This window comes from Anguilla anguilla, chromosome 5 (genome assembly GCF_013347855.1).
Source record: "Anguilla anguilla isolate fAngAng1 chromosome 5, fAngAng1.pri, whole genome shotgun sequence".
Taxonomy (NCBI): Eukaryota; Metazoa; Chordata; class Actinopteri; order Anguilliformes; family Anguillidae; genus Anguilla; species Anguilla anguilla.
The window spans coordinates 39,531,214-39,542,642 of record NC_049205.1 but is presented as its reverse complement, the minus strand read 5'-3'; the positions used below and the strand labels follow the sequence as shown (position 1 = coordinate 39,542,642).

General features: G+C 43.4%; 1 protein-coding gene across 4 annotated transcripts in view; it reads right to left on the bottom strand.

The window, feature by feature from the left end:
- Positions 1 to 935: 935 nt before the first annotated feature.
- LOC118226956 (thrombospondin type-1 domain-containing protein 4-like) overlaps positions 936 to 11,429 on the bottom strand; it is a 44,028-nt gene continuing 33,534 nt past the window's right edge. For all 4 annotated transcript variants that reach the window (XM_035416967.1, XM_035416969.1, XM_035416968.1 and 1 more), the window contains 10 exons: positions 9,253 to 9,428; positions 8,509 to 8,608; positions 7,947 to 8,138; positions 7,261 to 7,390; positions 6,321 to 6,525; positions 5,157 to 5,330; positions 4,337 to 4,510; positions 3,613 to 3,792; positions 3,036 to 3,180; positions 936 to 2,605 (listed from right to left, as the gene is read on the bottom strand). In XM_035416967.1, the coding sequence (XP_035272858.1) occupies positions 2,463 to 2,605; positions 3,036 to 3,180; positions 3,613 to 3,792; positions 4,337 to 4,510; positions 5,157 to 5,330; positions 6,321 to 6,525; positions 7,261 to 7,390; positions 7,947 to 8,138; positions 8,509 to 8,608; positions 9,253 to 9,428 (1,619 nt within the window). In that variant the 3' untranslated portion in view covers positions 936 to 2,462. The remainder of the gene's footprint in view (positions 2,606 to 3,035; positions 3,181 to 3,612; positions 3,793 to 4,336; positions 4,511 to 5,156; positions 5,331 to 6,320; positions 6,526 to 7,260; positions 7,391 to 7,946; positions 8,139 to 8,508; positions 8,609 to 9,252; positions 9,429 to 11,429) is intronic.

Genomic DNA, 11,429 nt, shown 5'->3' with positions numbered 1-11,429 from the left:
CCAGTCTTCCCTCTGCCCAACGTGTTTGCAGTAATGGCACTGGTTACTGGCACAAAGGGGGCATGACAGGCTACCAGGGCTGCAGTGCTTGTTTCCTGGGTGGTGCTCCAGGGTGAAGTGGTAGTTCTGTATCAGTTCAATCCAATGAGCTATCTGCCCCTCCGGTTCTTTGCAATGTAATAGTCACTGCAGTGCAGCAAGGCTCATATGGACCCTAAACTCACGGCCCAGTAGATATGCATCAAATGCTAAACTGCTGCCTTCGACAGCTAATAGCTCCCGCCTGGTGACACACAAACTGTGCCCCTCTTTGGTAAGCACACGACTGAAGTACACCAGCACTTTCCCTCCATCCTCCCTAGGTTGCGACAACACCACCCCAAATACCTACATTGCTAGCATCAGTGTCCAAAATTAACAGCTTGTCAGGGTCCATCATAGCTAAGACTGGGGAAACCGGGCAGCGCAGAGATGCCAGAAGGCCTCATGGCAGAATAGGGACCACTGAAACCTTTTTGACTTTTCAGTGAGAGCGTGCAGCAGCATGGTGGTTCATCCTCTGTGCTGACAGCACCAATATCCCATCCCTTGCATTACCCCTGATACATACCCTGTTCTGTTCACTGGTTAGTCCACAACTAGGTTCTTTTAAATTTATCAGCAACACACTTGATTAGAATTTTCATATTTCAGTGCGCATGTTGTTAAAGCCATTATGTCCCTGTTCCTCAAATAGAAGTCCTCGAGGGCCAAGAACTGCTTGTTTTCCACCCTCCCTTTACATGGGAGTCAGGTGCGAAGACAGCCTGTTCAATCAGTAATAACTGAAAATAAAAAAAATTAGTGTTGAACACAATTAGCAAAAAGACAGCAACCCCCATGCCAAACTTGCCTGTGATCTACTAATAAAAAGGACCAATAGTCAGATATTATTTGTAAAATGTTTTCATTTTGTTTGGCTTTATGATGTTCATTCATTAAATATTTTAATATTTGCCCCCATTACTTTCCTTTTTGAAACATAAAAGTAATACTAGAAATGAAAAGTGGCATGATACATGGTAGGGTAAAATGATCACTTAAAAATTCCATCTGTGTGAGCGTGAAACATGACATGAATATGTATACAATATTAAACTACCACAAATACAGCTGGAAAGGCAGCAGACATTCCGATCAGCACTATTACATTAAACAGGATTTGCTCTTAAACAGATAAAAATGACAACAACTAAGGTTTCAGGTATCTGTCAGAATGACTTGGATCACAAAGTGTTTGATTGCATATACTACAGACCAGTGGCTACGTTATGACTTTTTTATTTCACTTGAATCTTGAAACTTCAATGTTTTTTTCCTTCTTCCTCTGACCTGAAATTTCTCATATCCATGACCATATTGTTATGATGTTGGTTTTAACCTTCTACCAGAGCCCTGTCCTCAGTCTAACAGAAACACAGAACATAAGGGCTGCTACAGTACCTTCCAGGGATTTTAGTTAATCACATCCAACAAAAGATGGGTCTCACTATAATTATCAGGCACAGAATGGTAAAGAGATGAGACAATGGAACGCTCTCTTGAATAAATTATATTACTGCAAGCAGCCCACTCAAATTCGAACTTAATCAAAATGGTTGAGTCCAAAGCACAATTTCCTACACTTTCAATCTTGAGGTTTCACATGCTGGCATGGTGGACAGTTGTCTGCAGTGTCTTTGGAAAACCTAAGCGCTGTGTATTTACTGGCGAAATTTGAGCACATAGTAGGTTAAGGAACACTGTGAAACAGTTCAGTCTTATTAGCAAGTGGTTAAACAAGGTAGACCCCATTTAATGTAATTCATCATCTCATCATAAATATATGTAGTTTATAGTGGTGCAGCATACAAAAAGTATACATCATATGTACATTACATATGTAAAAAAACAAAAACAAGAATACAGTCCCAATAACAGAACCTTACACAATATTTCCAGTGGAACTGTGGAAAAAATACTCCACACTGTCCATGACCAAAATTTCAGAGGAGTGAATGCAGATTTGTCTGAAGCACCATTGTGGATTTGAGTCACAGAGTCCATTCACAGCTGATATTGAAAACAGAAGAGCGACAGCACAGCCTGGCATTCCTTCAGTACAGAGACCATGGATGAATCTAACTTCGCTTGAGGTTCCAATCAAAATCCATAAATGAGTTTAGGAGTCGCCTGAGTGGGGCCATCGTACCCAATCCGGGAGCACCATTCATACTCAATGCTGCGCTTGGAGCCTTCAGCATAAGAATGAGGTCACATCTACATCCACACTAGTCCTAGTCTTTGAGCATGTTGAATATCCACAGTCAATGATATCCCCACGCCATAGACTGCCTGGGTCAGTGTGGTCAGCCCAGAGGTCATAGGGAGGCCAGCACTGGCAACAACTTGGCGCCCCCTGGTGGAGGGCCAAGGAGATGGTGCTATCTGCGTCCCCGGAACCCTGCCTGCCGCTGGGACACGCGAGAACAGGACGCACAGCACGCTGCCTTGTAGTAGTTGTACACGCACAGGCGTGCTTGGACCACCACGTTACAGTTGAAGTACTTGTCTCGGCAGTTCTCATCTGCAAAAAAAAGAACAAAATACTCTGCATTAAGCTAAAGCTTTGTCCCACAGGAAAAAAAAACCCCAAGATCTCCAAGAAAAAATAGCCATCTCCACTTATCTAGACAGATTACTAGGAATTTGCATTAAGAAATTCATGGTCTATGGTCATTGATGGTCTATTTCTTTAACGTTTAACTGATGTAAGGGCACAACATTTTTGTAGGGTGAGGGAGAGTGCGCATGCAGTACAGGAGCGCCCCTATACGGGTGGAACTTCAGAGCAGCACTGGGAATGAAATGAAACCGATCACCGTTGTCTCAGAAAAGACACGGAAGCTCTGAGACGCTGGTTTCTTTTTTAACACTGAGCCAACGGTCACGCTCCTCCGCCCACAGGAGGACCAGTAGGCCTCGTTTTGGCGCGGCGCGGCGCGGCGGTCACTCGCCTATCTGCGGCAAGCAGGGCTCTCGGTTGCAGGCCTCGCGCTCTTCTGGCCTGGCTTGCGCCGCGCAGGCCTCGCTGGTCAGCATGTCATCGGAGAGGCAGCGCACCTCTCGCACCCGGAACCCTCCCTCGCATGTCTTTGAGCACTGCGGAGGAGAGAGAGACAGCCGGGCCATTCAGCACGGTTAGTCTGGAAGGGTTGCAAAATGCACAACGCGTTCTCATGAGGTTTCAAAATAAAAAAAAATCTTTTTCAAAAGGCATAAACTAAAAATGGACACGAAAACAAACCAGGGAGTCTAGCCAGGGAGTGAGACTGCTGGCAGTCTGTTACATACTGCTGGCAAGCAGTGCACAACACTTGAAGAATTCCAACATATTTATATATTTTATTTCCCCAAGAGAGAGCCCCATTGAGATTTCCATCTCTTTTCCAAGGGGGGTATGGCCATACATTATATATATATATATATATATATATATATAAAGCCATCACACATATACGTAAACACAGAGCATGCCATTCTGGAACAGGCAAACGAACAGCAGCGAGTGATCAGACATTCCAGGTAACTCACGGAGCTCCAGTCTGTGTGGTACCACTTGGCACCGCAGGGTTTGAGCTGGCAGGTCTGCTGGTTCAGGGGGCGGTCCAGAGAGGAGCACTCGTAGGGCGGCAGCACCACGAAGCCTTCGTCTGACTTCATCAGGCACACCACCTCCCTCTGCTGGGTGCCTGTACCACACTCTGCAGAGCACTGGAAGAAAGGCGTCATAAACACTCGCGTATGTGTACACTCGCACGTACTAGCCCTATCGTCAGTCACAAAAGTAACAAACCTGAAACCACATCGCCCAAAACACCCACTTACTGTGCTTGCTATTTGGAGGTTCAGGCCTGGTTTTTGCTCTTTTTTATCTGTTTCTTACCCTTTTTCTGCCACACTGTAAAGTCTTTTTGTGACAGTTTTCTGTAAAAAGCGCTATACAAACAAAACTGATTTGATTTGACTTCCTGAGTTCACACTGCTGAGGACCTGAACCATCTGGAGCTTTAGAAGTGTGTCCTACAAAGAGGTATTTTATGTTTTCCAAAGTCCAAGTTCTAAAAATCTGTTGTGCAGCCATGATTTGGTAAAAATAAAATGCAAGTCACTAGGCGATATGCACTGAGCGCACTGGTGTTGAGATGACACAATCCTGCAGCACTAGGTTAAGTTGAATGTGATGAAAAATAAAAGAGGGAAAAAGGGTTAACACTAAGACAGATGAGAGTGGAGGACAGGGACAGGGATCACTCACCTGGCTCCACCGTCCTGTGAACCACTCTATGCGAGTGTCACAGGGGCCATTGTTACACACTTGGTTCTCCTGGGGGCGCACTGACCCACAGCCCTCCAAAGGCAGGCTGCTGATGTGATTGGTGAGACACAGCACACTCCGAGTTCGCACTCCCAATCCACACTCAGCTGAGCACTGCAGGCACACACAGATACACACGCATACAAAACAGCGATGTCACTGCCCTTTAACACCAACAATTGCTAAAGTGCTAAATAAATCATTCATTTAAAACATTAATAAACCAGTTAATTCTGGAAAACATCCTGTATATCACAGTATATAAACAAGTTACCTGCTACATCATGCAGTGTTATGAAAAAGTATTTTCCCCCTTATATTACTGCATATTTGTCACACTGACTGGTTTCAGATTTTTTGACGAAATGTAATACTAGACAAAGGGAACCGGAGTAAACACAAAACATATTTTTAAAATTATTAAATCACCCATGTGAAAAGTTACTCAATCAACCGATTAACCAAATTTCATTAATAATTAGATCTAGCTGATTGAACACAGCCAGGCTTGATTGCAGCCAGCCCTGTTGAATCTAAACCTCACATATACTGAAATATGCAATAATAGAGCAAATGAGGGAGGGGGCAAATGCTGTATAAAATCTGTATTTTCAACATTCTATTTCTAAATCTTATCTCATAGATTAAAACCCTGGAAAGAAGCAGGAAAGAATAAAGTATGCATAACTTTTGCACTGGTTTTGAGTGAACCTACTCTGACACCAATGAGGACTTCCTCAGTTATTAGCCCTGTCTTTACCTGGTTTCCCCACTCTGTGAAGAACCAGCTCTTTGCGCAGGGGCCCATGTCACAGTTCTCCACATCATTGGGCCGCAGCCTCATGTTGCACTCCTGGTCCGGCACAGTGTCTCCCACATTGCTGACACAGCGCACCTCCCTGGACTTCTGCCCCACCCCACATGGAACAGAGCACTGGGGACACATAGGCAAGGCCAGGTGGGCGGTCACTTACCTAAAAACACAGGCCCTATACCATGTAACATGTACACACCGGCCCCATTCACACAACAGAGACACAGGCTTTATACCACACAACAGGCCCAGCCCTATGTCATGCAATGTGTACACACTGGCCCCAATCAAAAAACAGACACAACAGGCCCTATACTACAAAGCAAGCACACACTGACGCCACTTACAAAATGGAGACAAAAGCCCTATGACACACAACAAGCACACATCACCGCATTGACAAAACACTAAATTTAATCAATGCTTGCCTAAAATCTTAACAGTTTTTTGTTCATAAGCATCATTTCCTGAAATCATTTATGGGATTAATACCTACTGTTTAAAAAGTGAACAGTATTTATTTGAAAGCCAAACTTCAGGAAATTACCATGCTTTGTAGTGAGAATATAATACTATTCTTTAGACAATCTTGAACTAGCTACTTGTCAATATTGAATGCCCTTAAATTGACATGGCATACGTCGGCTGTTTCTGTGTGAAGGCAGGCCTCTCAAATAAAAAAATAATTAATACATCCTGAAAAGTAATAAAGGTATCACATTCAGAAGAGGCTTTTCTATTGTAATACAGAGTAAATACACACCTCTGGCTCCTGGGTTATATTAAATCTGAGATACCTCTCAACTAATATGAACCAAGCTTTGGTGCAACAGCATGGTCCATAAATGGGAAAAAGGTACTCTTGACAATTTTTTATCAAATTTTATTCTAAATTATTTTTTAACTATATTTACAATCTACGTATAAGCTCTTATCTTCTTGTGCAAAAACTATGCCTTATCTCTTTGAACTGTAGACTGTACAGGGCTGATGTGCAAGTAGAAATTTCAGCAACATCTGATGAGTTATAAGTATCTCCAATGCGTCTTTGACCGAGGTCTGGTTCTATGCGGCACCCTGCCAGGGCTGTGATTGACAGGAGTCACTCACGGTGGTCCAGTCGGTGCGGATCTGCCACTCGCTGCAGATCTTCAGCTGGCAGGTGCTGGTCGTCTCGGGCCGCTCCAGGTGCTGGCAGCGACTGGTCTGTACGTTCAGGGTGCGGTTAGCGTACACTTGCCTGCAGAGCACCTGCCTGTGCTGCATGCCCAGACCGCAGGTCTTACTGCACTCTGACCACTCCCCGATGTCCCAGCTAAACAAGCAAGAGGATAGCCCATGTATTAATTAATTATTCATTATGTCTTATCCAAGTGAGGGATTATTATTGTTTTGATTATGATTATTAACTCATTTATTTGCATGATATCAGTTTTCTGACCTATACACCACACTGTCACCCCATACTCACCCCAGCATATGCTCATATGCAATGGCATTTAATCCTTATCTATCCATGCTTGTCTTTTGTGTGCTGCTGTTGTGATATTGTGCTGCATTTCTATGTGAATTAATTAGGAGTCCATGCATGGCAAGTGATGAAACCCTGTTGTTTTTATTCAAATTAATTATTCAAATTATGTTTATCCACTTTGCCCTCAAACAACTCTTAGCTGAGGGCAAAGTAGATTAAAAAAAAACAATAGCCTGGTTTAAAAGTAAAAGGGACAGGCTTAACAAGCTTGGCAGGCTTGTTTGGATGCCTGAACTCACATCAGTTAAAATATAGCACAGATTGACCCACCTGAGGGTGCTATTACACACATGAAAACATTTTTTTTACGTTCACAGCCCCCAATGCACCATTTGACAGGGAGTTACAAAATTTGTTCCACAGGAAAAATTTTCCTGAAGGATCCATAACTTTCACCATACTGGATTTTCGATTAGCGTGCATTGTCCCTGTTAATAAATGCACGTAAATGTAAATACTTTTTTTCTCTTGAATATGACATCATTGGCTGTGCAGTTAAGAGCAGAAGGTCCTCACTATGCAGGGCAGGGGTGCATGTTGCAGGGCTCCCCCTGGGGACTGGGTCTGGTCGCGCTGTCACACAGGCTGTCTGTCACCTGCTCGTGGGTCACCCTGTGGACACAGCGGAACACTGTGTACCTGGTACCTGCACGGGAACAGGGGGTGGAGTGACACTGTCATTGAAAAAATCATGGGGTGCATGGGTTCCCAGGACTGGGGTCTGGGAAGGAGTCCCAGGGGACACCTAAAAAAAAAAGAACTTGAGGAAATATTCCCCCTGGGAACATTCTGGTCATAATTTATAACATACTTTAGATGTTCTGATACTATCAGCCTTGTTTACAAGTAAGTATACTTAATACATCCTATGTTATATTATAATCATTGTAATTTATTTCATATTGAAATTGTACTAAAGACACATTGGATACAGATGCATAGGATGTGGCATCCTGTTTCGACATGCTTCCTTTTACTAGCGTAATAAATAGCTGCACATGGGTGCTGGATATACTTGTAAACAGCAGCAATTATATTTAGTTAGAGTTCCTCAGCCACAGAGACCTTGGGAAGAAAAAGCATGAGAACCCCCTGATGTTTTGACTAGGCTCCATGTGAAGTGACGTCTGTATCAAATGATATAATGAAGCCTGGGAAATGTGAAGCGTTTTGGCCATTCAGACAGAAATGGTAGTACTTGCCTCTGCCACAAGTGGCACTGCAGTCTGTTGTGCCCATGAGTTTCCAGCTGTGCTCCCGCTGGCGTCTGGGTGGCTGGGGCGCTGGCACCTGGTTGTCAGGGATCTGGGGAGGGTACCCCCTGCCATGGACATACCCATCCTGGTTTGGGTGGCTGGGGTGGATGTATCCGCCCCGACTATTCACAGTGTTCCCTGGAAAGTAAAGGCTTACTCAGCAAGGAGACATTCGGCATGCCCACACTGGATTCTGTGTCACGGCTGCTGCCTTTCAGCGCGTACTGTTATATAATGACTGAAAACATTGTTTACATGCATAATTTTCCATGCTTGTACAACAAACCTCATTAAATGTAATTATCAAGTGATTACTGGTCCAATTCCCCAACTTGCTGCAAATGACTGAATTTCTTAAGGGTTTTCTTAAACGAGTGAGATGAAGATTAAATAGACACACATTGTGAGTCTCCCTCTGCATCCTGAGTGAGCGGATGCCGTGCAGTGTTTTCTGTGTTTTCTTTCTTGCGGCCTGCTGTGTCTCAGGCAGGAGGGGGTAGGGGCTCACCACCAGGCCTGGTATCGGGAGGAAACTGCGGATTGGCTCGATTCTCAACAGGAACAACATACTCATAATGAACTCCAGGATTCGGCTGCCGGTAGATCATCTGAGGAGAAAGAGGTGGTTATTTATGTATATTTATGAGCAACACAACACATAATGACAGTGGTGGGGAATTTGAATAACTACAGGGAGGAGACTCCTCTGACCGGCTCAGCTCATAAAGGTATGCGCAAAGAGGGCAACCTGGACTCTACTGCCTAAACATTGCAAGTGCAGGATCCAAAATAGCAGGTCACAACTGACGCTGTCCAGCAAATGTTAACGTTAGCCAGAAATTTGTTGGTCATTGTTACACAGACCAGTTGTCATAAGTGAGAAATACACCCCTCCTCCCATCGGTGTTTGCTGTCCTCTAGTACTGTTTGGCCTTAAGGGTGGAAATTAGTCACTGCCTCACGGCAAACTGCATCAAAGCAGTGCACTTGCTTTACCTACAGTGCTCTTCGCATACAGATTCGTGGAACTACTGTAACATGAGATGCTAAATTGGCACTTCCAAATTGGGGAGAATAAAATTGGAAACAAACTGTTGAAAAACAAACAACTACAGATATTACCAAACACTGAAAACAAAGTACAAGTAAAACGTCTGTGACTACCATAGTAAAGGCAGTCTGTGAACTGTTTATTTAACCTTCCCATGAATACAGGAGAAGTTTCAGCTCTGTGATATGATTGGTTACTCACAAAGACATCCAGAATCTCATTGGTAGGTCCCTCAGCCAGGAAGGACTCCCCAGCAGTGTTGCTGATCTCATTGGGCCGGCGGTATGTGAACATGGTGCCCGCCCCCTCGTACATCCCCGGCCTGTCGAGGGCCCAGTTTCCGTTGATAATGGAACGCCCAGAGCGACTGCGCAGTGCTGCAAGAGAACATCGACCAATCACCTATCTGTACAGGAATGGAATTAGAGCATTGCAACTGATTCTGTAGACCCCAAAGATACTCAGATCCATATCTTCAGCTTTAAAAATGAAAAGCTGAAAGCTGAAACATGAAGCTGAGATATTCAAATGTGAAACATCTTATGAATATTCATGATTGAATGTGACCTTGACACCAACCAGAACCTTCTGTCATTAAAAACCAGACAGGAGAGAAGAAAAATGGTAGCTTATCACCTTGTTAGTCCATAGACTTTGCAACATTACCCAATGACCTGTATATATACACAAAAGAGATTACTTTTTAAGAGATTACTACTTCCTAATTACAGGAGGTTCTTGTAAAAAGAGTAAAAGTAAGAGTAAGAGTTCCTGTAAGAGTTTCAGGTGCTACATTACAGTTTATGAATATTATTGAAAAGATATGTACAAAGTACAAGATATGTAACATCAATTGCCACATTATTTCCCTCAAATAATAATGAATATCCACAGAGGCATCACATTTCACTTCTTTGGCTTCTGCATTAGAGAGACTTTCAATGCTAAACAGTAGTGAAACAGTGGTATAACTTAATGAGAACATAAAACACACACTTGCACTTCATCACAATAGAAATGTAAATACCTGCTATTACAACAGTTATGACTTATGGTAAATGCTACTTAATGCAGGTTCATCACACAAAGGGCAAGATTTACTAAGCCTTTTGACTAGTTTCATGCGCAGATATGACTCAATCTGCCGCAGAAATATGTGTCTTATGTATCAAACAGGCGCATGGGGCTGGAAGTGAAGTATGTGTCATCTACTTGAGTCATTGCAAGGTGCATTTCTCTCCTTAATGCATATGCATTTAAGGTGCAAATAACAGGAAGAGGTATTATAAGTGTGGCTGATTATGTATTCTGCTGAATTTTTTACATTTCATGCAATTAATGAGGGTCCGTTTTTGAATGAAATTTCTCTGGCTTTAAAGCAGGCATAAATCAAGTCACAAGCCAGATGGAGACACAGGTGCAGGCATCAAAAAGATGCACTGTGAGAATCTTTACAAGAATCACACTATTTTAACTCCTTGAGATAGAAATCACCAAACGGTGCAGAAAAAGCACCCATGCAATAATTAAGGCTGGGTGTTTGTCACGAAAAATATCAGCTAAAATCACAAAGTTGTTGAAAATCACGTGCTTGAAGTTTCAATCAATCAGTGAGTAGCTGCCGCTAGTAAAAAAAGAGTAAATGTATTGATGTGCTTTAGCATTTCATTGCTTTTGTCCATCATGCCAAGAGCCTGCTTTTTGCCTTTAACAGAACATTGTTAGAAACAGCACATGCTCAGATTAAATCAAATTGCATTACTGTAATAATAAAAAACAGTGTCAAATTGCAGGGGAAAATCTGGAGTCTCAATGGTTGGATACCTTAGACCAGTGTTTCTCAACCCTGCTCCTGGGGACCCACTGCCCTGCATGTTTTAGATGTCTCCCTGCTCCAACACACCTGATTCAAATGAATGGGTCATTATCAGGCTTCTGCAGAGCTTGATGACGACCCATTCATTTGAATCAGGTGTGTTGGAGCAGGGAAACATCTAAAACATGCAGGGCAGTGGGTCCCCAGGACCAGGGTTGAGAAACACTGCCTTAGACCAAAACAGGTGTGGCCATCGGGTTGGTGTCTGCCACTTTACTGACAGGATTAGGCAGTTTAGACCTCTATGACAGTCAGTGGCGCTGGTCAGTCACATCACATCTCCTTGCATGACCCCCTACCAATGGTTCGGTTGCATTTACAACTAGCTGACCTCTGACCCCTCTTACTATTCAATGGTGCAAATCTAACAAGAGCCAATGCACGGTTCAGGCGCTGAAAGGGGGCATTGTTCGGGCACCTACTTTCCCTTAGTCACAGCATAAGTATTATCCGGGGGTGACTCGCGCTAAGGAAAGGTGGTGTATGTTCCATACGCAGGGAA